The sequence below is a fragment of the Poromitra crassiceps genome, assembly GCF_964638095.1.
Source record: "Poromitra crassiceps genome assembly, chromosome: 16".
In the NCBI taxonomy this organism is placed as follows: Eukaryota; Metazoa; Chordata; class Actinopteri; order Beryciformes; family Melamphaidae; genus Poromitra; species Poromitra crassiceps.
The window spans coordinates 4,903,147-4,929,990 of NC_139645.1; the positions used below are offsets into that span (position 1 = coordinate 4,903,147).

At 43.6% G+C, this 26,844-nt stretch overlaps 2 protein-coding genes across 2 annotated transcripts in view; both read right to left on the bottom strand.

Annotated features, from left to right (window-relative positions):
* LOC310790898 (integrin alpha-11-like) overlaps positions 1-4,969 on the bottom strand; it is a gene marked incomplete at its 5' end in the record, with an annotated part of 82,949 nt that extends 77,980 nt beyond the window's left edge. Inside the window, one exon of the mRNA XM_083652609.1 lies at positions 4,921-4,969. Within this exon, the coding sequence (XP_083508735.1) occupies positions 4,921-4,969 (49 nt within the window). The remainder of the gene's footprint in view (positions 1-4,920) is intronic.
* The window catches only part of coro2ba (coronin, actin binding protein, 2Ba), a 418,611-nt gene that overhangs the window by 354,354 nt on the left and 37,413 nt on the right, over positions 1-26,844 (bottom strand). The window lies entirely within an intron of this gene.

Below are 26,844 nucleotides of genomic sequence, written 5' to 3' on the forward strand. Positions count from 1 at the left end.
GAGAAGGCGAGATGTAAAACAGGGGGGAAAGTGTCGGTGGGTGAAAGCACGCGAGTGGAGGACGTCCAGTTTCCATCTCGAGCCCCTAAAACGTGGCAGAGCAATTTAATATTCCCCCAGTAATATCGGCAGCCCTCTCTAACGGGTCGGGTCGGGAGTTCTTGCTGGGTTTCCTCTGTGTACCGGCTTCCGTGCCCAGATAAATAAACCTCAGGCCCGGTGGCTGCCGGTGCGCGGCCACTTTAGTGCACTTTGGCCCGACACCAAGCTGCAGGAGCGCCGCCCGCAGACCCACTGACACAGAGCAGCAGCCCCACGGACACAACGCAAACCTGGAGGAACCAGTGGCTAGCAGGCATCCTCACACAGGACATAACACTCCACTGACACCTCTCTGCGTTACACTATGTTCATGCGGATAAGAATATAGGAATAGCATATGCGCATATCATGTCGTCTCTCGCTTTTTACGTTAACTATTGCATACTAGTAGTCTGGCGTGTGTATGTACGTGTAGATGCTCATGGCTGTTACCCTCGTTATGGGGCTAGTAGATTGAGTTTTAAAGGGACAGCTCACCCTAAAATCCGAAAAAACATATTTTTCCTCTCACTTGTTAGTGCTATTTATCCATCTATATCGTTTTGTGTTAGTTGCCCGAGTTTGGCAGTAGAGATGGCTGCCTTCTCTCCAATACAATGGAACTGGATGGCACTCGGCTTGTGGTGCTCGAATTACCAAAAAAATACATTTGACAAACTCAACAGCATTGTCTCTTTCCAGAAATCATGACCCGGGTACTCGAGATAATGCACAGACTTTGTTGTGAGCAGTTTCATGTAGGAACTATTTTCTTTTGTAGGAACTAGCTACAGTAGCAGCGTAACTACAGGGTGTAGTTCGGTCAAAAGAAAATAGTTCCTCCAGTCTCGCAGATCACGGACCGATTAACAGGCGGCGCTACGGCTCTTCTGGCCCAAATATGGCTGAAACCAAAACAAGATGGCGACGGTCACAATGCGAAACTCGAGGCTTCAGAACGCGAGTCCAGAAACCAGCGGGTGACATCATGGCGGCGACGTCCATATTTTTATACAGTCTATAGTTTGAACAAACATGAGCATCAAATCATCTCCAAAAGCATCTGAATGAAGCCTTTTTCCATTTGATCTGGGTTTCCATGAAAATGGTTTTCTCTGGAAAGATACATGGACAATATACTTTTGACCATTTTGGCACATGATATCTGCAGGACCCCAGGCCAAGGTAAATGCGCTGGGAGGGGATGGGCTAATGTGAAACCAGATGTGCTCCATACATAACAGCCAGCTTACCAAGCTGTTGACCTTTTTAACCATCCAAAGACCCTCCAGGCATCCAAACTAGCCCTCCATGACAACGCTTAAGCCACATCGTATATGCAGCAGCATACCCAACTCAGGTCAGCTACAGTGTTACGCACACAACTGCATGTCACTGTGAAGACATTGGAAGCTAGCAGTTGCCAGGTTCTTCTAACTGACAGAGATAAAACAATGTTACTACTGAACACTGAGAAGATGTTGCGGTTGAGCTGATGTTGCGTAACATCTACTGGATGAGAGAGAATTAATAACTTGGCCCATAAATCGCCCATAAAAGTCAATCAACGGTATAATAACTCTAAATTGGCCTTCATAGCCTGAACCTCTTAAACGACAGTGTGTCAAGCATCACACGTCCAAGTGCGCCACATGGTGACCACAAATGGGTGCTGTTTTTGCTTTATGACCCCTAGATGAATCTACTCTGACTATCTAACTATGTTGGATTATCTTCAAAGTGCTTTCAGTTGTCCTTTGAAAGCAAATTGAAGCAATATTTGACTTTGGTAGATCACTCATTTTTGTCTGTTTGTATAGCTGTTCTCCAAATATGATTTTCACATGCTTCTCAAATCCCAAAGTAAATCTCCATTGGTGACCAAGAGGACAAACCTGACTGTTAAGGAGCACATAGTTTGTGTATATGCATTATGCAAATTAGGTTAGACATAACTGTGTCTTTTAGACAGTGTTGGGGGTAACTCATTACAAAAGTAACATATTACATCTAATATATTACTTTTAGCAGTAACTCAGTAATATCACTTATTACTTATAGGATTTCAGTAATATTATACCAGTTACTTTGTTAAGTAACTCAAGTTACAAATTGAGTTACATTTTATTAAATCAAAGCACATGTTTAAAAAAGATACAATCATTTCCTAATCAAACTGTGTGTTTTTATGCAAATAACCATTATAGATGACAATAACAAAGGAATAGAATAAGATTTAGAATTCTGGATTGTTTACACTGACTTCAAGGCGGTTGAAATTATTATTCGGGATGGTTCCTGGGCGGCGATGTCATTCTGCTGCTGCTGTTGTTTTGGTGAAAGTAATGCAAAAGTAGTGTAATAAGTAACAAGTTACTCTACACAGACAGTAATATTGTAAAGTAACTTATTACTTTCAAATGAAAGTAACTAGTAATATGTAGTATATTACATTTTGAAAGTAACTTGCCCAACACTGCTTTTAGATGATTGGCAGTCAGTTCTTGTGGCAGGAGGAAGACACCCTCTGACATTCTATATCTTCTCCTCCTACTTCCTAGTTCTGAATGAAACGACCCTGCTCAAAGTATCTGGATGGGATCCTCAGTCCCACGACTAAACAAACAGTGGTCTTTCTTGAACGCAGCCCCCTTTCTCTACTGTATAGTATGTGCATGCCAATAGTTTTCCCACTGCAGCCAGCATCTTGTCTTGGTTGCTTCCCTCACAGACTCCAGCTACAGTAGGTCAGCATCTGCATGAGAGACAAAACCTCACTTCCAACAAATTCCAAAATCAAAGCAAATATTTACAGTCGAGACTTCCTCCCGTGCACTCTTTAGTTTTGCATTGTTTACCAAATGTCCAAAATTGAGGATTAATGAGTTGCTCGCTCAAACCTCAAAAGTCCTGAACTGTGTTGTTGACGTCGACATGATGCAGCTTAACAGGAAAGGAGTGATAAAACTTCACAATAAGGGTAATTAAGGGGTAGTTACTCTAATGCTTAACGAGCATTAACAGAACCCTTAATTAACAGCCTTGACCGTAAACTGGCTGTAACCGTAACCTCAGTGACTTCATCCCTCAACACAACCACAATACGTTAGAACACCATTAGTAATACTAGACACATGAGTTAACTGTTCATTAAGGATTATTTCATGCTTATTAAGCATGAACCAAGCATTAATTAATATGAATTAATATTGTTAAGTGTTACCAAAGGAGAGAGTAATGTTTAAGAAAGAAAGAAGAAAACACAATGTGAAATGGTCACATAGTAAATAATAAGTTCAATAAACCCCCACAATAATAAGATCTCTAACATACACTACCAAATGGTTTTGTTTTCACGTGTGATCTGATCTCGTGATCTCGCGCGAATCCAGCTGCTTTGCAAGGTTACACTTGGCACTGTACCAACCCCCTTATTTGTTAATTTATTTTTATCTAATTAGTATGGATGAATTAATTAAAAAACCTTACTGGACCTGTTATAGTTAGTTTAAGGGGGGGGGGGGGTGTTTTATTCATTCATTCTCTCTCTCCCTCTCTTCATTCTCTCTCTCTCTCTCTCTCTCTCTCCCTCTCTTCATTCATTCTCTCTCTCTCTCTCCCTCTCTTCATTCATTCTCTCTCTCTCTCTCTCTTCATTCATTCTCTCTCTCTCTCTCTCGCATGGGTTACTGCTCTTGTGATTTCACTGGTAATTGACGCCAGACAGTTCTGGCTCCAAGCCAACATCTCTGCAGTTGGGCTGGAAACTCTCGAGCGCCGATTGTGAAGAAGATAGCGTCAACTTTCATCTCAAACGCCTGCTTCCAATCAAAACGCAGCGCACCTCAGCTGGACCTGAGGAAGCCAACACATCCTCCGAGCTCCGCCTCCCCGTGTCTCTCACCACAGGACGGGGTCGAGATGTGAGGTTACAGTGTGTGAGACGGTGGGAGAGGATAGCAGTCAGTCATTCTCTTAGTGCACTACTGTATACTGTGTTAACCCATTGATACCTCATGCAGCATTTGCGTGTATATCCCTCATTTGTGTGCGTATCCCTTTAAGACCGCGAACCGCGTTAACGCGGTTCGCGGTCTCAAAGGGATACACACACAAATGCTGCATCAGGTATCAATGGGTTAAGCACATTCAGGTTTCCAATTCAGGCCACGCATATATATATATATAATGGAACAGGAAAATCTGGAGACGTTTTCTATCAATTGATCTATTGTGTAGCTCTTCTACTGTAGCTGTTGTAGCATTCTAGATATGTATTTCAAGCTTTTTCGAAGGCAAAGTCTAAAAGTTTTCCAGTTGGCAAAGTTGGCAAGTTACAACTGACAATTACTGTCACATTATTGTACTTCAAAACTACGTGCGGACAGAATTCTCTCTCCACAAAGGGTCACATTCATATATTCGTACGACACAAACATACCAAGATGCAAGCATGCACACCTATGCGTCGTACCCGCCCCCCCCCCAAAACAAACAAACACACAAAAACATCCACACACAGGAGAGGTCTGTTTTCCAACGGATTAAACAGTAATTTTGATTGGACGATAAAGTGAACGATGGTCAACCTGTTACTAGGCAGATGTTCATTCATGATTTTAACAGACACACATGCATTTTAGTCTTTTGAGACAGAGCCTACACAGTACAGGCTACTACATTATAATAGGGGAGAGAGGGACGGGGTTGCCAGGTTCTTAGCGGCAAAAGCCTCCCAGTGCAAATTAAACGCTAACTCATAAACAGCCCAATGATCAATGAAACTAATAATTAAAAAAAAAACAATAACAAAACTCCACAGTGCAACTCCTCACTCACCTAGCAGCTGGCTACAGATCCAGAGCAGGAGGAAACAGTAGTACTCCATATGTGTGCTGGCGTGTGTGTATGCGTGTGCACGCGTGTGTTGTTCTGTCTGTGAGTGTGTATGCATGTGTGTGTGCGTGCGTGCGCTGGGTGTGCAGAGGTGCAGAGAGACCCAGCAGCGTGCACCAGTTAAAGATCCCAGTCTGATTGACTCCCCTACTAGTGTAAACGCTCCCTATATCTGGGGGAAGTGGGAGGGGACTTCAGACTGAGGCGGTCCACTCTGACACAGCCAGCAGGAGGTCCACTCTGACACAGCGAGCAGGAATCCTCTTGTCTCCTCACACACACACACACTCATTCAACTCCAGTTTGACGGAGATGTCCACAGCGGGAATTCTCAGAAATGCCTCCAACTTGAGGCTAAAGTTTCCATCGTGGGGATTTATATAATAAAGATGAGTGAGGTGATAACTGCAACGTATCCCCCCCCCTTGTTACCTAAAGATTTTAGGGGACTGGGAATTAGGGCTGCAACTAACGATTATTTTCACAATCGATTAATCTGTCGATTATTTTCTCGATTAATCGATTAGTTGTTTGGTCTATAAAATGTCAGAAAATGGTAGCAAATGACGATCAGTGTTTCCAAAAGCCCCAAGATGACGCCCTCAAATGTCTTGTTTTGTCCACAACTCAAAGATAATATCAGTTTACTGTCATACAGGAGTAAAGAAACCAGACAATATTCACATTTAAGAAGCTGGAATCAGAGAATTTAGATCTTTTCTCTTAAAATTGGACTCAAAAGGATGAATCGATTATCAAAATGGTTGTAGATTAATTTTCTGTCGATCGACTAATCGATTAATCGTTGCACCTCTACTGGGAATAAATACCTATCAATCACCGTTTTTGAACTAATTGATGATGTGGTATTTTAAATGGCACTCAATGTCTATCTCTTCTTCTTCCCCCGAAGATAGCCACGTTCTAACCTCTCGTTGGAAACTTGGTCTGCTTTTCATAACCAGTGATCGCAAAGAATACATTTGCGCTAATATAGCGCAGTGCCATACTGTAGTTAGCTGCATCCAGACATTATTACCCTAGAATGATCTTGTTTTGACGTTTATTTATTTATCTTATTCCACTTTTATTTCAACAGTCATTTCAAGCAGAAAGAATGCCCCTATTTACTCGAAAGCCTGGCAAACAGCATCAAGTCTGTCAAGGGAGACGGGAGAATAAATATTGAACCAGCAAAACGAGAGACACGCTACGGCACACAAATTGTCAGATTGGCACACGGATGCTAGAAACTCTACAAGCAAAGACTCTGGTTTTCGCTGAGGTCACTACCCCGCTTTCCACACATAGTTCTGTTTCTCGGGTTCCAGAGTTGATTGTGGAGATCGTACTGTATACAGTAGATCAGCGATGCCACCAAACATTTCCTCGTTGCAGAGCTGAAAAGCCTGATCTGTCATATTGAAGCCATGCACCACACATGGTATCGTCGTGCTACGACCACAAGCTAACCAGTGTATTAACAGTGGAACGCACATTTTGGGGGTTTGTATGTTACCTCATACCCCTGCAGTTGAACCATCCAGTCCTAACTACGTGCATGTATCCTGATCGTACTTATGTAACAACGTATAGTTTGTTTTGGGGATATACATCAATACTCTGTGGTCATCTTCTTGCAGATTACCAATTCACTGCCTAACTGCTATATTCCAGATCAGACCATATCTTGTATTATAGGCCTCCTTTTCCCATGGCTTCAAAAATGATTTTACTTTTTTCTCTCTTTATTTTTTTTATGTTTGTTTTTTGTCTGTGTTTTTTCTCAAATTACACATTACTGGCTTCCCATCTCGGTACGCATTCAATTCAAGACACTGGTTCTGGCCTACAGGGCAGTAACACCAGACAGCTCCTCTGTACTTACAATCTATGGTCAGGCTCCAAATCTCTCACCGCACCCTCCCCTCCTCCACCAGTGCAGGTCGCCTCGCCCCTCCTTCACTACGGGGGCTCAAAAGTCGCTCATCCCGATCGCGACTCTTCTCGTCCCGGGCACCTCAATGGTGGAACGAGCTTCCACCTTCGGTCACGATGGCCGAATCACTGCCGATCTTTCGGCAAAGACTTAAACCACACCTTTTCAGGCTCCATCTGGGCCCTTCTTGAAACTAACTTCTCTCTCTCTCTCTCTCTCTCTCTCTCTCTCTCTCTCTCTCTCTCTCTCTCTCTCTCTCTCTCTCTCAAAAAACTTGTACCACTGTTCCTTCAGAAGTTGTAGCTGTCAGTCGTGTTTCCATTACTCTCAGAAATGCGCAAAATCTATATATCGCAATAGAAATTGGGTAATGGAAACACGTGAATTTCGAAAAACCTCCCAAATATCGCAAAAAGTTTTTTCGCTCTCATGAGGTGGTTTTTCAGACGTGTCGATATAGAAGTTTATCGCAAAAGTGTAATGGAAACACATTTTTCGCATTTGCACGTCATGTGACCCATATTATCCCTTGGAAAAGGAGCGGAAAATAAGTTTGGTAAGTAAGGTTCGATAGCCGTGTCAAAACCTCCGCAGCAAGTGGAAAACTTTGAAGCAACGCTACCTAGCAGAAAGACGAGTGTTATGCAAAAGCGTAGCCGGGCAAATTAGATAATGTTTAATGGCAGAAATCGGTCCATGGTGACAGCAGGCTGCCTGTGTGCGCGCATTTGGCACAGCGGCGAGATGAGAGGATGAAAAGCACACACTGGTGCGGTGGTGCTGTCTGAAGTGAATACAGTGACTGTGAGTAGGCTAATACATTGCACACGTTTCAGGTGCAATTATAGAACCAAATCAGCCTTTTCCCCCCTCCATCTCTAAATCGGACCAGTTGTAGGCTATTAGGCTACCTTTTTTCCTCTGCCTGTCGCGCTGACTGCATTCACGCAGCCAGCAACATTTTGCGACTCATTTTCTTTTGAATTGATAATCAGGCTCGTTTATATGCATTGTAACTTCATGTTGGGATTTGCATTGACCATTGGTTGGATTTGAGCATGCAGGGGACGGGATATGGGGCAGATCCCCGTGCGTAATCACTGTGGCAGCTGCTGCAACGGGGAATCACTCAAACGCAACTTCAATGGAAACGCCTACAAGTCGCAATTGTACATTGTCGAAGTTGTAGAAATATCGCAATTCTTTTGCGAAAAACTGTAATGGAAACACAGCTTATAGACTGTGTTGCATAGTTGATTTCTCTATTGCTGACAAAAATGTGTTATTGTAAGTCGCTTTGGATAAAAGTGTCTGCCAAATGAATGTAATGTAATATCAACCTTGGGTACAGCTGTAAAGAAAAAAGAAAAACAGTAGACACAATTGTGTAGATTATTGTATAAGTTGCTGATACTGAAATAAAAAGTTAAAACATTATTTTACTGTACTGCAACGATTAAAGAATATACAGTATTTGTAGGTGCTCTGCTGCAGAACCTCTTTCAGAAGCAGGCTCTGTGTGTTTGCCTGTAACACTCTGCCATGTGCATTGCTCAGGGGAATTACGGTATGCACTATTTACTGTAGCTCAGGGATGGGCAACTTGGATGATAGCGAGGGCCACACAAACAATGTCCTCACTACCAGAGGGCCAGATTGTGACCGTGCACTTCCACCAGTAGCCTACTGTAACACCATCACATCATCAATTATAGCTACTAATTTGATTAAAAGGTCTGGTAATCAAAGTTCTTTTCAAAAAATACAGTACAAAATAATTAATCAGGATGACACAAAAAAGTGGTCAAACTTCTTTCCATGATGCTCTTGGGCAGTGGGCACTGAGGTAGACATGGGGGCGGGGGGGGCATCCTCAGCAGCCACAGCATCCTAGGTGGGAATCGAAACCCAGGACCTTCAAGCTGTGAGGCGACAGTGCTACCACTGTGCCACCGTATACTAATACAATATAATACTACAACAGCAACAACTACTGTTACTGCTACTACTACTACTAATCTTCATCATCGTCATCATCATCATCATCATAACCATAATATAAATCTATTATCTATAAAAGGGAGCTAGGGCTCTGTCTGTTTCTCTCTGTCCCAGTGATGTCATAAATTCACTTCTTCTTCTGTGGTGTTTTATGGCAGTCGGCATCCTTTATGTTGCATTACCGCCTTGTTCTGGATTTATCCATCCACTGTTTCCCTACGTTCTCTCCCCTTCATAAATTCACACACACACACACACACACACACACACAAGGCTATAGTTCATTGATGATGTCACTGATGACATCACTGATGTCATACATAGGAATTGTGACATCACTGATGATGTCGACATCACATCAGTGACACACACACGAGAGAGAGGCGAGAGAGGGAGACATTGCATGTGTGCCAATAGGGCATGTGAGGCCACGCAGCAGCCGCCGCGCATTGGGCGAGCTGCAGGGCTGGCAAGGCTGCGAGCCCGCGCAGCGGACGAGCCTAGTAATCAAGCGCAGCGAGATGCCTAGTCGAATAGAATTTCAGTGAAGAAAAGATATCTGGCACATGTCTTTGCAAGGCCTACAGTATATATCATTAGCAGATAGACACAGTCAAACCCCATGTGAGGAGAACAAGAGAAGTTGTGAAGTGCCTGTAAAAGTCATCAGGAAGTGAAAGTCCTCAAATGTCCCGATGTTGATATCCAGCACCGAGCCCGTGTCTGTCTGAAGGTCCAGATCGGGTCTCCAGCACCGGGCCCGTGAGCAGCTGTCTGTCTGAAACGTGTGCTGTGAAGACTGGCCCACCACCACCGCACCATCAGCACCTCCATCAACCACTTCCTCCTTGTTTTCACTCACAGCCTCTTCTTCTTGTCCGGACAGAACCACTCATAAGACGGAGCAAAACCCAGCCAGCGGTTTGTGCTTCAAACAGCCGGGAGAACCCAGTCTTCAAAAAAAAATATATCGAGGCTTGCTTTGATTAAAGGGTGATTAAAAGCTCATTGGCTTGTCCTCCCTCATCACTTGCCCCTCTGTGCACGGCTGGTCCCTCTCGTTTCCTCTTTCAAGTCAGGAAATGAAGTCCTGTACCTACGGCGGGTGCCTGCGTACGTCCGCTCCGCCCTGTTGACATAGCTATCAATGGCCAGAGTTCCTGAAGTGAGCGTTATTCCCTGCTCAGATAGATTTTTTACTGCTGATATAGAGAGGCAAAGTGACCGCCTACTTCCTGCTTCAGCACTGTACCAGAGATTTTCATCCGCCATTTATTTTCCCATAGACATTTCGTAAAATGCTTATAAAAATAGTTTTACTTTGTCGAACAACATGGTTCAGCTATATTTAGAATCGGGAGAGACCCTAGAACATTTCACTCCGACCAAAACTGAAAAAAAAATGCATTGAAAAAATTATTTCTTTAAATCCGCAATTCTTTTTAGTTTTGGTCCGAGTGAAATGGTCTCTCCTGTTTCTAAATATATCTGAACCGTTTGGTTTGACCAAGTAGAACTATTTTTTCTAAGCATTTGACGAAATGTCTATGGGAAAATAAATGGCGGATGAAAATCTCTGGTACAGTGCTGAAGCAGGAAGTGACGTTCCACTTTGGCTCTCTATAGCTTGGGGAAGTAGCTTACGTCTCCATAGAAAGTCAAGGTAACTGCAGTTAAGTCTGTTTGTCCTTTTTTGCAGCCAGAAGTTATCCGGAGAGACATAATGGTATAATGTATCTATTCATTAGTATCTACAATAATGCAATCATCTTCTGGTTAAAAAAGAAAGACAGTAGTAGTAAAGCTAATTTAATAAAAAATATGCTCAATTATGTTGTTCTTTCTCAAAAGCAAGACTAAAGAGTACACATGGTTACATCATGAAGATCATTATTTCCCCAAGCAGACTTAACTAGGCAACATAACAGAGAAATATGATAAAAGGCAGCATTCCTGACCACTCAAAACTCCCTGGGAATAAAACGTTCACAAATTGGAAGGAACAGTGAGGAGGTTGAGGGGGGGGGGGGAGATGTTGATTATCATCATAAACATAAAAAGTCCAACAAACATAGAACGTTTCATAAGAAGAATTGCTTCAACCAGTATTGTGGGTACAGAACTCATAGCCCGAGAGTCTCCCACTGTCAGCCTGCAAGACAAATGATAAATCTGAGAGGAACCTACAATTAAGATTAAGGTCTGTTCGCTCTGAATGAAGGCAGTGTGCCAACACAGTTTAAGGAGTTGGACTCCTTCTGTCAGTATTTCCAGACCCCGGGGGGGGGGGGGGGGGGTTCTGTTCTGCTGACCAAAATTGCCATGTGGATATTTAGTTCACTTTCAGGAGGGGGGGAATCGGGTCGAGGGGTACCAAAGGGGAACTAAAAGGAGTGTGAAAAATTTGGTTTTGAAATGCTATTCTCTTCCCCCTCCTCCGTCCTGTCCGGATCGTGTAAGAGTGAGCAGAGTGAAGCGAGGCCTGAAATGAATCCTGAACAGGAGCTTACACGTCTCTCACCTTTTCTCTGAGGCCCTCTCTCTCTCTCTGACACAGTGCCACAACTGCAAGCAATTACCTCAATCACCCCTGGATGATCTGTTTGTGTGCGATGCTTTGCTATGTGTGGCTGGCTGTCTGTTTGTTTGAGGACAGGGCCTTCAGCCGGGAACAGGGCACGTCCGCTGGGGATCAGGAGAGAGGCAACAAACGCGGCTAACCTCCGCGTCGAGGTCCAGGCTTGTTGCATCGATCACCCGTCTTAAAGCTGTCAAGCCGAAGACCTCCTAGCCCCCCCGCGCTCTCTGTTCTGGAGACCTCCTAGCCCCCGGGGGCGCTCTCTGCTCCTTTTGCTCAGCTGCTGCTTGGCGAAAGGCCAGAGAGGGGAGGGAGGTACAGGAGAAGTGGATGACCTCAGCTTCAATTAGTTAGACAGCCGCAAGTTTGACTGGTGGGGTTTTTGAAGGTCGATCTTTTAGGTTTGAAGCAGCCATATTCTATATTTTGTGCTGATATTCTGTACATTTAAAGTTGACCAATCTTTGTGCCAAAGCTTTATGATGATGATGATGATGATTTATTATTATTATTATTATTATTATATTATTATTACTAGTGGGCCGGTGGGAGTTAGACCCCCCTGGGAGTTAGACTGGAACACAGTGGTCTGCAAAGCCTCCAGGACACACTCAAATTAATCGTAAATCACTGGTGATATCACTTATGTATCGGATTGGGGATGTCCCCCGAGCGCTCAACGATGATGTCATCAGTGAGTGATGTCATCGGAGGAGAGAGAGTGACATCACTTATGAAATCATGGGCTGGAGGTATGTGTGTGCGTGAGCGCCTCTCTCTCTTTCTCTCTCTCTGTCTCTCTCTCTTTCTCTCTCTCTCTCTCTCTCTCTTTTCACCCTCAGCCATCCATAGATCCATAGATCCCAGAAGCTCCATATGCATTATGCAGTCTTTAGGCCCACAGTCCCTTGGCCAAACTAACTTCAAAACACATTAACTTCACTAAGCCATGTTGTCACAAGTCATCTCCAAATACGCATGAACTTCACTGAGCCATGTTGTCACAAGTCCTCTCCAAATACTGCACTTATTGCCAAGGACATTCCTTGGAAATCCTCTGTACAACATTAAACTGTAAACGGTACTGTATTAAACTGAAGCCTATTGGCCTGCGGAGATCTTTCTTTCCACAAATCACAGCCAAGCGAGGCGGAAGCAGGATGAAACAGAGAATGGTTTTTATAGCAGTTAGCCTACAGCGGCGCACACTCAACCGTCCTCCAAGGAGCGTTTTTCAAACAAGCTGCTATTCCAGCGGCTGGGTTTTGTTGGACCTGTATCTTCTGTTGTGTAGAGCAGACGAGACAATTGGGAGAGATGTTTTTTGGACCCATATCTGCCGTGTGGACGACGGGGAGAGATTAGTACAGCAGCAGCGCTCCAGCTCGTGCTCCTGCTAGAAGCATTAACCTGGAGAAAGTATTGGAGGTCTTCTTCTTCAGGAAGCGGTTGCACAGCTAGCTCTCCGTGAAGCATATTGTACTGTACATGTTGAAACCAGATATAATGCTGTTCCAATAGTCACATATCACAGCCTGTAAGGGAATTAGTTTGACAGTTGCAAATGAATCTTATTACCTCCGCCAAGGAGGTTAAATGTATTCGCTATTCGGTGACGTTTGTTTGTCTGTTTGTCAGCAGGAAAAACGATTGGCCTGATTTTCATAGAACTTGAAGCCAAGTGGGTCAAGGAAGAACGGGAAGAACCCATTACATTTTGGAGCGCATCCGGATCGCGAACAAGCAATTGGCTTAAGGTGGCTCAGTGGTTAGCACTGTTGCCTCACAGCAAAAAGGTCCCGGGTTCGAACCCCCGGTCCGTCCCAGGTCCTTCCTGTGTGGAGTTTGCATGTTCTCCCCGTCTTCGTGTGGGTTTTCTCCGGGTGCTCCGGTTTCCTCCCACCATCAAAGAAAGACATGTATGTTAGGGTTAATACTCCTGTCAGTGCTCCTGACCAAGGCAATGGCAAAAGAACTGGAGTTGGTCCCCGGGCGCTGCACTTCGGCTGCCCACTGCTCCTAGTTCTAGGAAGGTTCCTAGTAGAGGATGGGTCAAATGCAGAGAATGAATTTCCCCATGGGGATAAATAAAGGATAACTTAACTTAACTGCTCTCCGAGTGCCCTTACAGTTCTGATGTCATTTCAAAATATGTTTCACAAATTTGTGAAATGTGTAAATCTGTGATTCTTCTTTCTAGACATTCTTCTTCAACGGGCAGAAACCGACGATATGTTTCTTCACTTAACGATGACAAATGGCGTCTGTGGATAAATGACGTTTTTAGAAAACATTATAGCCTACATGATGAGGATTTCAAACTAAGCCTGTTGTTTCACCATGCTGATCTGATCAGATGCTAAAACAGAGACTTGTGTTTTTGGCGGAATCATCTCAAAGGAATGAACGGAGATGGTCAACCAACGCTGGAGCCGTTCAAATCAAAGTGAAGCAATGCGAGCGGATTTGGATGGGGGAGAGTCTGAGTGACAGAATACTGGGCCATGAGGAATTCCGTGGTTTTCGGGGCTACCAGACAGAAATCCTGTTACATTGGAGTGTGCAGTGGAGTCTTTTTTTTGTTATCATTATTTTGGGTTACAGTCGACTCGTAGGCCTGCGCGCTTTCTTTCTTGGTGTTAACAGTGTTATGGTCTCATAGCATGCGTGTGTTTGGGAGAGGACTCCTCTGTTGTATGAAAATCATAGCCAACTGTTGATGAGTAAATAAGCAATGCAGTATCTCTGCATGAATGTGCGTGCATGCGTGTTGACGCCTTGTATATAGGTGTAGAGTAGACATATGCATTTATGCAATTTTGAGTCCTCTGTGAAATTTCTGCAGGATGTATTTTTACAAAAACGACAGCAAAGTGGAGGTTGCACCGGAGCAGTTGTTGCTGCAGTTGACACTGTTGATGTTTTCTAAAGATGGCATCTAGAATAAACACGTCTATCATGGTTGTAAACTCAACCTGAGATCTATGGCTTGGACCATCAAAGCCTGCTTTACCCACCACAGCTTAAGCTGAAGTGGAAATACATAATTCACCACATATTATTATGTGCAACAGACTGTGGTATGCTTTAGGAACGGCAAAGCGGAAATAGTTATGTGCTGAGAATGTGAACTTCTGCTAGTTTTTTGGGGTAAATAAGCAGAGCAGACTTTTAAAAAATGGCACTTGACCAGTCTATTCTTATTGTTTATTTTCTCTACTCAACTTATCTGTTTTTATGGACACAAGGGACTGGAGTGGAGCAGAGTTGGACTTGAGACTTGGACTTGAGTTGCCCTTAAGTCACCCACACAGTGACTTGAGACTTAACTTGATACTCGTCCTCAAAGACTTGAGACTTGACTCTGACTTGAAGGTTTGGGACTTGTGAACAATCTTTATTTTCTTTTTCCTTTTTTTGGTGCATTAAAATTAAGGAAATGTCTACTAATCATCTCTAATCAATGCTGCTACTGTCTTCTAATAGATACAATAGGATAATAGGAGTGAGGATAATACAGTACATGCTTTGAATTCCTTAGTTTTAGCTATGCAGTGTTTTAAGCAGACTGGATGGCATGAAACAGATGATAGAGCGCATAGGGACTTGAGACTTGACTTGGACTTGCCCTTCAAAGACTTAAGACTTGACTTGGACTTGTGATCAAAGACTTGAGACTTGACCTGGACTTGCAAAAAATGACTTTTGAGCATCCCTGGAGTGGAGGTCTTCTATTATTAGAAAGCTGAGACCCAGACCGGTACAGACCCGATAAATATCGTGCACTGGGTGGAAGGCAGGGAGACACCCTGGACAGGCCGAACACAGATAGACAGGGACTCACTAGAAGGCAGGGAGACACCCTGGACAGGCCGAACACAGATAGACAGGGACTCACTAGAAGGCAGGGAGACACCCTGGACAGGCCGAACACAGATAGACAGGGACTCACTAGAAGGCAGGGAGACACCCTGGACAGGCCGAACACAGATAGACAGGGACTCACTAGAAGGCAGGGAGACACCCTGGACAGGCCGAACACAGATAGACAGGGACTCACTAGCCCTGTTCGAAAACGGTCCCTATTACAGAAATAGTGGACTATATAGTGTGTTGGCCATTTTGTACTAGCGTCCAAATTCTCAACTGTTAATTTGATACAAGATTCAAGATTTTTATTGTCACAACGTAGTACAAGTATCACGTCTGAAATTCTTGTGCTGTAGACTCCGTTACAACATAGTGCAAAATAACAGGGCATATAGGTGCAGGAAAACAAGAGAAACAACAAGCAATAACAGTAAAGCAATAAAAACAAGCCAGAAACAGTGACATTCACTGCACATAGGTGCAAATAGCATAAACATAATTAAACATTCTGTTTGCACAGGTGCAAATAACATAGACATAATTAAACATACGTAATGGTATTATTCGTGTATGTTAAGGAGTCTCGTGGCCTGCGGGAAGAAACTGTCCCTCAAGCGATTTTATTCACTATATAGTCCACTATAGAATACCCACAATGCACTGCGATTTCTAGTGAACAGAGAATGTACCCTACATTTTCTCCCACAATGCAATGCTGTCATGTTTACCAAAGGAGAAGAAGAGTGAGGTAGTGTCCGAAACTCATTTGATCGTTCCCCAAATAGTTCACTATGATAAACACTACATGGAGAATAGTGAGTGAATGAATGAGTGAACGGTTCCGAACAAGGCTCCTGTTACGATTTAATTTAGAGCTTCCAATCCACCTGTCTCTGGACTGCAGGAGGAAACCATGACCAGTTTTACTATTATTAATTTTTAACTCATTGAGTGCCAATGACGACAATCGTCGTCAATTGCTTTAGTAACGTAGAGTGCCAATGACGACGATTGTCGTCAATTGCCTTTTTTGACGGTGGGACGTGGATCAAAGCCTAATATATCTCCTGTAAAATTTTGGGGCATGTTGAATGTGTATAACCTATTTTACAGAACCCTTAGGTGGCGACAGTGCTCTCCAGATTACAGAAAGGCGAGGAAAAAACAGAGAAGAAGTCGTTGGGGAAACGGAAATCGCATCGCATCCGTATGCATCGATATGCATGAAGCATAACGTTAGCTGTGCCTGCAGCAGCCAATCTGCTGCCACAATTGAGCCCCTCCGTGTCCGGTGCGACAGCCCATCCGCATGATCAGCCGTGGAGTTGTTATTATTCTCAACTGGAAGCATGGGAGCCGGTGACAAACACACGCGGAACGCTGTAAAAAAGCTGGATGTAGCGCACCCTTCACTGTGCACAGCAAACGCAGCAGAAAGCCACCAGAGACACTCCCACGGAGGAGGGGCACGCAGAGCAGCACACAACACTGACCCAGACAGACCCAGACAGCAGGACAGGATTGGCAAACACAAGCCAGAATATCCGATGCCCACCAGCAGCAAATCAAGACCAGCAAGAAGCTGCAACCAGCAGCGCACGCAGGGGCCAGCGCTGCTGGTTGCAGCTAAAACATATTATTCTGCCAAACAAAATTCCCTGGCCTTCACTGTTTTATTGAAGGAAATTATTTTTGAGGTGTGACTACATCAGAAAATATTAGCTTCAGAGTCAGTGATGTGCTTGAAATGTTTAATTTCACAAAAGGCTCATTATCTCAGCTTCTAGAAAAAAACGACTGTTTTTGGTTAAATCAAGCTACCGTATCTTCTCCGGCTGATAACTAAAGAACGGAAAATGATATCAATAAACCTGTTTTTGCTGATGATAGAAGAGAGTCTCATCGTTCTTTGTGCGTGTTCGGTGTTTACATAGTAATATCACACAATATTCTGTGGGCCTCGAGAAATCACTGAAAACGCTCTGAAACTCTGGCACTGGGGGAGCGTCCGTTCTCCAAAAGTGGCTGGCACTCAATGAGTTAAGGGGGATGCAGGATTCTGTATCCTTTTCACGTGGGCATCCAGAAGGAATGGGCGGCTGTAGCTCGGGAGGTAGAGCGGGTCGTCCACTAATTGCTTTGGATAAAAGAGGTCGGTGGTTCGATTCCCGGCTCCTCCAGTCTGCCTGTCGAAGTGTCCTTGGGCAAGACACTGAACCCCAAATTGCTCCCGTTGATGTGCCAGCACCCTGCATGGTAGCCTGCCGCCATCGCCGTGTGAATGGGTGAATGTACCTACTGACTGTAAAGTGCTTTGGATAAAAGCGCTATATAAAGGCAGGCCATTTACAAAGGAATTTCACGTCAGTCGGAGGAAGGATTTGGTCCAAATGATGTCTGTTCCTTGGTTCCTACAGTAACTGAGCGGCATCAAAATTATACAAGGAAGTCTTATGGAAATGTAACTTTAACTGAATGAAAATTCACTTCCTTCCAACTCTGTACAGAATAATGTGCTTGTTTAGTCTGCCTATTTTTTCTTCTGAACATGACATTAAAATTCCCTTGGTGTCCAGAAACCCCTTAAGGCACCACGGCACTTCGCCTGTTGTCAACACTCAAACTCTGTACAATTGCGACTCTAAAAGAAAAACCCTCGGTTGCAGCATCTTCTGGTTGTTGCCACTCTTCTGCGTATGTTATTCGATATTTAGTAGCTTGTCGGGGGATATAAATTCATCAGCCTCAAGAGAGCCTTGCTCAGCATTTCTGAGATTTTACACATTGCTGCAATTGCCAGCAGCATTTACTACTGGATCTCCAACGGAGGTCCAACAGCATGTAGGAGTTTGACAGGGAAACAATCCTCACGGGAACCATAAAACCAAGGCAAAGGCGATGGGCATCAGGAGTGTGAGAACTTCAAAGCGATGGTGTTTCGCCCATAATCCAACTTTACTTTAGTGTGGCTGTTCTGCGCCGTTTAGTTTATGATGTCCAGTGAATGAATTCCCCAAAACAGAAAAGCACTTGATAATTGACATAATCTCATTAGTAGTTGGGAAAATCTCTGTCGCTACAATATAGTAAAAAATGAATATAAAATAGGCAAAACAGACAGATTTGAGAGAAGCGAGGGAACGAAAAGGTTTCTGTCTGCGCTTTGTGTGTGAGTCATTCTAACTTTTCCAGATCTCTGGCAGGAGGTTTTGTGCAGGTTGACTCGTGCCAGTAGCAATAGTGGGAAATAGACTAATGTGGAAACTGAAGCCACACGCCACAAGATGGACGACAATGGAACAGCACACACATCACGCATCCACATTCAGGGGGCAAAGCCTTTTCTCTCGACACCCAGCTTAAACACAAAGCCCAGCAGCCCCCTACGTAATTACTTTCATGGACATTGTGATAGGCTATATGTCAACGGTATGGATTTTTTCCCCTGCTCTCTTCATAATCTCACTAAAACCTCCTGCCTACGTGGTTATAATATATGTATTGCCTGTGTGAGAGACACAAATTCATACAATCTCCAACAGTCAGTTCTTTGGCAGAGATGCTCACACGTCATTTTTTGCAAGTCAAGTCTTTGAGGCGCAAATCCAAGTCAAGTTTTTGAGGTAGAGTCCAAGTCAAGTCTCAAGTCTTAGAGGCGCAAATCCAAGTCAAGTCTCAAGTCTTTGAGGTAGAGTCCAAGTCAAGTCTCAAGTCTTAGAGGCGCAAATCCAAGTCAAGTCTCAAGTCTTTGACGTAGAGTCCAAGTCAAGTCTCAAGTCTTAGAGGCGCAAATCCAAGTCAAGTCTCAAGTCTTTGAGGTAGAGTCCAAGTCAAGTCTCAAGTCTTAGAGGCGCAAATCCAAGTCTCAAGTCTTTGGTCACGAGTCCAAGTCAAGTCTCAAGTCTTTGAGGTAGAGTCCAAGTCAAGTCTCAAGTCGTTGGTCACAAGTCCAAGTCAAGTCTCAAGTCTTTGAGGGGCAAGTCCAAGTCAAGTCTCAAGTCTTTGGTCACAAGTCCAAGTCAAGTCTCAAGTCTCTTATGGATGAGTGTTCTATCATCTGCTGCATGCAATCTGGTCTGCTTAGAACACAGTATAGTTAAAACCAAGGAATTAAAAGCAAGCATGATTATCCTCACTCCTTTATCTATTAGCATACATTATCAGCATTGATTGGATGACATCAGTAGAGATTTCCTTAATGTTAATGCATAAAAAAAAAAAAGAAGATTGTTCACAAGTCCCAAAACTCAAGTCCAAGTCAAGTCTCAAGTCTTTGAGGACGAGTCTCAAGTCACTGTGAGTGAGACTTAAGTGCGACTCAAGTCCAAGTCCCCATCTCTGGTTCTTGGGAGTTGGGAGTTGTCTTTTCTCTTCACTCGAAAACAATCAAAAATGAATTACACTCAGCACTATATGCAATCAGGGAGCTCATGGTCTTTGGTACAGACTCTTAGGTCATAGCGTCCTGTGGTCTAAAATAAACTTTAGCCTCCGTCATGTCTTCATCACGGGGAGAACACGTACTCCTGTTTCATTGCGTTTGCGTTTACATTCATTTGGAGACAGATGGAAAAAGTGTACGGACGGCGGAGGGGGAAAAAAAGCTTTTCTCTCCTCTTGGATCTCAATGGAAAACCAAACTGTCTACAATTCTCCGCGTCGTGTAATTATTAGGTTTTCGAGAAGCTTATACATAATTATCTATTGCAGGTTGACCGCTCAAACACCAAGCTAAGTCCCTCTCACCGACTTCTCAAATGCACTCCATATGACGACGCAGCGACGGATAATGTAACACATCTTGTGGTGTGGCGTTTCCAAAAGGGAACGTCTCGACGTGTGATGGTATTCTTCTGTTGTTTTACACCCTGGCAGCTACTGTTCAAACTGGGGGTTTTAAACCTGTTTATTTTTGTACCGAGTCTTGGCAGTTAATTTGCTCAGGAGAAGACAGATTTGGTTTCCCTTAACTGTGTTTGTATTCTTTAAAGAACTATTTAATTTGGCAGGGAGAGGGAGGTGTCTGCTGCCCTAAATGGGTTCTGGTCCAATTACACTTTGTACATTGTGTTCAAGATTGGAGCTCGAAAAAGCCTCTGATTAGACCGAGAGGTTGAGATTAAAATAAAATAAAATAAAATAAAATTAGAAGCAAAAAGCATGAAATCTGCTTTATCTCAGGAGTAAAAGATGTCTGTGATTTAGATTATAATACAATGACAAATTACAGATTTACAGATTGCAGATTACAGATACCACAGGGTGACCAGATGTCCCCGATTTCCAGGGACAGACCCGTTTTTGGTGACCTGTCCCCGGCTGTGACCTGTCCCCGGCTGAGAGCTGTCCCCGATTGTCTACTCCTCGTCCACAGCCGACATTACTGTCTTTCAGAGGCTCTATAGCGGGCTAATTTTAAAATGTATAGTGAAGAACTGATATCATATGAAACTAGAAGACCTACAGCCTCCATTGGTCCCAACCGTGTCCAACCTACAGATGTTCCATTTAGTGCAATCTCCAAATGTCAAACGTTTTTGATATGAAATCAGATTTTTTCTATGGTGTTCCTCAAGGTCTCAATGTGGTATTTTGGAGGGATATCAGTCGGCCTGCACCATAGTTTATTATAGTACCATGCTCAAAATACATGAAACCACAATTGTCCCCCTTTTTATTTCATAGATAATAACATTGGCTATTTTAATGATATATTGACTGCAGAACTGAAAATGTCCCCGATTTCCATTTCAGAAATCTGGTCACCTTAGCACAGCATATCTTCTGGACTGATGTTCCCAGATCGTAGTAGTTTGTCCTACGTATTAATATGGGTGTTTCAACCATGTTTGAACAACCATTCATTGAAATGTGGGATACAAGGGGGATGTAGGTATAGGGTATGTCATTTCCCACACGAAACTCCCTCGTGTGTCGAGGTGTGCACAGTGCCATTGTTATCATATAACGAGAGAGGGACATTGGTGGCCGTGCACCGTGTCAAACAAAACTTGTGGTAATGGCCATATAAGCCACCACAGAAAGTGATGACTTAGGCCCATAGCGAACCAAACAAACGTTCTCCAACAACTGCCAACTGCCTTCTTGGCAGTTGGCAGTTTTGTTGGAGAACGTTTGATTGGTGTGACATCATGGGCTAAACACGGACAAACACGGATTGAACATGTCAAATCTGACCAAACATCTGCAAACACGGAGAGACAGCCGTGTCACACCCAACAAACATCTGTGTTTGTTGGAGAATGTTTGACTGGTGTGACATATGGGCTTTACATATCTCTGCTCTGATTGGTCAGTGGCATCATCATACATGGACGATCCTAGAAAATAATCAATAGAGAGGCAACGTGAACGTCACTTCCTGCTTCAGCACTGTACCAGAGATTTTCATCCGCCATTTATTTTCCCCATAGACATTTCGTAAAATGCGTATAAAAATGGTTTTACTTGGTCAAACCCAAACGGGTCAGAATCGGGAGAGACCATAGAACATTTCACTCGGACCAAAACTTAAAAAACACAACATCGTAAAAAAAAAATATTCTTTAAACGTGCATTTTTTCACATTTTGGTCTGAGCGAAGTGTTATGCGGTCTCTCCTGTTTCTAAATATATCTGAACTGTTTGGTTTGACCAAGTAAAACTATTTTTATAAGCATTTTACGAAATGTCTATGGGAAAATGAATGGCGGATGAAAATCTCTGGTACAGTGCTGAAGCAGCTGTTAGCACTGCCATGATACACTATAATGCACATTAGCAAACAACTTCAGACAAACACATTATTTTTATTGTCAGTCTAGCAAGGGTACAATAATAAATGTACAGTATGTCTTTCAGGGACAGATTTGTTCACACTCTCAGACAGATCTTTCCCGGTTCATGAAAGTAAAATATGTATTTCTTGAAGCGTGTCCCCTTTGAATAACATATTCACATCATGCTGATTCAACATGATATCCTGGGCAATAGCACTAACTCATTTCTCTGGACCTCTACATATACATGTACATAACGTATAGCACCAGAGACTCACGCAGACATCACAGACATGGAAACTATTCCAGACACACCGCAACATAAACACATAATGAACGTCACAGACCCCCTACCCCCCCCCAACAAAAAAAAATAGCAATGACTAGTTTCCTGAGTTCTGAAAATCAGAGGAAAATTCCAGCTGTCTTTACAGAAAAGGGACCAGAAGTATAGCTGGCCGGTACCCCATTCTCACTCTGGCAAACAGCTGGTGTCCAGGAATGAGATGTTTAGGTGGAAATACCAACTCAGACTTTCAACCTTTTTCCCGGGCTCCCCGCTGCTCATGTGATTTACCGTAGGGGCTAGGGCACGGTTCCAGGAGCGGGGTCGAGAGCTGCCGACGGTCCCCGCACGCTGAGTGTCTTTCCTCTGCCAGGCGCAGGTAAACACGCCCCCCCGTGGACGCTGACAGCCATCAGACCTGACCAATTACACCGTTTATGAGCGCCCGAGTCCGTTCGGTTCCACGTAAGACCTGTGGTTACAACGATGATGACTTCAGGTTGAAGATATGACGGCGGTACAAGTCTTATATGGTCTGTCTGCCATCATATACGTTGGTCACATGCTTTTTGTGAGGTTTTAATGCTTAATGTCTGTCATTATTATGCGGTTTCACCTGCTCCTGTGCCTGACTAGATGCTGTGACCCCATACACCTGGCATTAACATGTGTTTTTGGGTCATCAGATTGCAATCGGATAGTGCTTGAGCTCCACCTTAACCTGATTACATTTACACCTGGTGTGTGGGTCTCCAGTGTCCACATAGATCGGATCAGGCAAGCTCCGTAGCGTAGAGAGCAGCAGCAAAACAGTAGTGAGTGTTGTATGTGGATTGAGAAGGCATTTGCATTTACACTTGCGTTCAATGTCACAATGTGTCCCTGACCACCTGCGGAGGTGGTTTGGCCAGATCGGATCACAATCTGTCCTCACACAAACACACGCGTGCGTGCACGCACACACACACGCACAAATGTGTAGTGGGTGCATTTACACCTGTACCTTCATGTGGTCACGCACTATCCGATTATAACCTGACCACCAAAAACACACTTTAATGCCAGATGTAAATGGGGTCACAGGAACAAATATCTGACGTAATACCCGACATGTATGATCAGAGAAACATAACTTTCAGTTACGTCAAGTCCATTTTATTTGTACAGCACATTTCATACACAGGTGCATAAGCTCAATGTGCTACACATTCATTTTGGTAACAATAGTGATAATAGAGAGTCAAAGTGGAACGTCACTTCCTGCTTCAGCACTGTACCACAGATTTTCATCCGCCATTTATTTTCCCATAGACATTTCGTAAAATGCTTATAAAAATAGTTTTACTTGTTCAAACCAAACAGTTCAGATATATTTAGAAACAGGAGAGATCGTAGAACATTTCACTCGGACCAAAACGTAAAGAAAATGCGCATTTAAAGAAAATACTTTTTCGATGTTTTTTTTAGTTTTGGTCCAAGTGAAATGTTCTATTGTCTCTTCCGATTCTAAATATAGCCGAACCGTTTGGTTTGACCAAGTACAACTATTTTTATAAGCATTTTACGAAATGTCTATGGGAGAATAAATTGCGGAAGAAAATCTCTGGTACAGTGCTGAAGCAGGAAGTGACGTTCACTTTGCCTCTATAAACAGATAAGGAAATGCCTGTACAGTATACAATAACTATTCACCCACAAATATAACATACACACACACACACACACACACACAAAGCAGCAGCGCTCACACATGCAGACTACAGCAGAGCTACACAAAGGCACACGCACACACACACACACACACACACACACACACACACACACACACACACACACTGTATCCAAAGATTTTAACGTTGTTTTTACAAGAGGATCCTTCCAGCTCTCCATGGAGCAAGGATCCACAGATTTAGAGGATTAAATGGTTGTTTTTGGCCTGAGGTATGATGGCCCCATTAGTCCTAAGTGCATGAAAATCATATCTCTCACGTCTTCTCTTCCCACTTTCACACATGCAATAGTCTTTATCCACTGTTAACTGCTACCTGCTGAAGTATTAGAGGGAGGGGGGTGAAATTTACACCCTATGTGCTGTCATAAATTTGACTAAGGAGATTGTAAATGGACACTTTTAGAAGCGATCATTAAAACGTGTTGGTTTCAGCTGGTTTTGATAAGACATCTCCGTTGGATCTGGGCTACTGGACCACTGACAGCTTCTCCAAACCGCTGTGTATTCATCACCTTACTGTATGTTGACTCGCCAACTAAAGCGAGCCTGGCAGACTGCTAACCAAATGTGTCTTGGCGATCGGCCCCGCAGTAAAGTGTTGTGAAATCGTGAAAATATGGACGTTCCTATTCTCCCGATAATAAATAAATAAAATTAAATAATGAAAATGCTCAAAACTAGGACGGCACTCGGAGAGCCAGTGGGATCTGGATCCACTCCCAAATGTAATAGGTTCTTCCTTGGCCCGTGCTACACGCTTCCGAAGTTTCATGAAAATCAGGCCAGTCGTTTTTCCATAATCTTGCTGACAATCAGACAAACAACCCCCTGCAATCAGACCCCCCCCCCCCCCCCCCCCCGCAAACCCACTACCTCCTCCTGAACTCAGCTGAACCCCCCCCCCCCTCCCTATAAAACTAACTCGTATCGAATTTAATGCCTGTTTACCTGGGACTGTAAATTCATGTAAATTCCCTGCACATTTAATGCCTATTTAACTTAGACTGCAAATTTAATGTACATTCAATGTAAACTCATATTTAACTCTGACTGTAAATTCATGTAAATCCACTGCCTATTTAACTAAGTCTGTAAATATCATGTAAATTCAACGTAAATTCATATTTATTATCCATGGAACACTCCTCATGTACATATTGTGTATATTTACTCGATTTGATTGCACTTGCAACTTTGTGATTGTCTTTAGTTATCTTCCTACTTCTTATCTCTGTATATTGACCTGATGGCTACGCTGCATACAGACACTAAGACAAATTCCTCCTGTGTAACTTGCATACAGTGGCAATAAAAGTGATTCTGATTCTGATTCTGAACAAACAAACAAACAAACAACACTGAATACATACAGTAACTTCCTTGGCGGAGGGAATAATGTATTTAGAGAGCACACCACACCACACACATGACATATGGTTTTGATTGGGTAATCCATGTAATATTCCTCTGCCTTGACTCAAGCCCCTCGACTATGATCCAATACCTCTGTTGTGCATTATTACATCTTAATTGATTTATGTCACAATCAATCAAGCCAACTGTCTGGATTTGAACAACACTATATTGCACTCGCCCCCATGTGGTGGGAACATGCCACTGCTTTCAGGCGACCTGCACTAATCACACGCTGAACGTGAAGCACTTTTGATTACCGGCTCAATCAAACGCAATCGAGACTGGAGTTGGCGTGCAATCAAAGTACGTGCAATCCCCAGCCGTTGGGGATTCAAACCATTTGTCTGTTGACGTACGCAACACAACCAGACAACCAAACAGGAAACAGCAGGCCTGCGAGAGCAGACACATCGTGATGTTTACTTGTCAAATGAATCCCTCGGTTGTTGAAGATCACAGGGGAGACTCTTTAGTTGTGAAACCCCCAGAAGTGCTTCTGATGCCGTCATGACATCAGACATTACACAAATAATGCTTCTTCAGAGAGGAGTTCCCCTGATACATTTTCCACTTTTCAAAGAGCTGACCTGCCTTTCTGACCCCCGAGTGTGGACGAGCATGACTCAAGCGTCTATTTTTTTTGCTTTTGGCAGCTAGTATGTACACTGGGAGTGGATGGAGAAGTTTGCAGAAGGTTCAGTAGCATTCCTCTGCTTTATGATAAGCCGGCGCCTGTTAGTGCTAAGACCTGGGGTGAGGACTTCAGGCTGTCTAGAAGCTGTGTAAGCAAGGAGAAAGAAGACGCACTAATTGAAGAAAGAGCGTTTGGACTTAGCTCCGCTCGAGGAACTGTTGCTGGACTCCTTGCGCTGCCTTTGAGGTGGGAAGATCAGACCACACGGGCACATCCAGACCGGTTCTGTTTGCTTGTTTTCTTCTGATCTGGACAGCACATCTAAGCTGCACGTGTGTGAACATCAAGCGTTTGAAAAATGTGAATTCCATGATTTCTGCGGTTGACGGGCTGATGGAGGAGGAGGGAGAGGGAGAATTAATGGACGATTCAGATGTTTGTGCTGCGTTTTTTTTTCTGGATCCTGATGAGCCACAGATGGGCCTTTAAAATGTTATCAGATTGCAAGGTAATGGTCATACAAGCCCCCATAGCAAGTGATGGCCTTACATGGCCTCCGCGAGGAGGATCAACCTATTCCCCCCCAGTTCCCCTCCCCCCCGAACAGGTGTCCCGACCGACCAGAGGAGGCA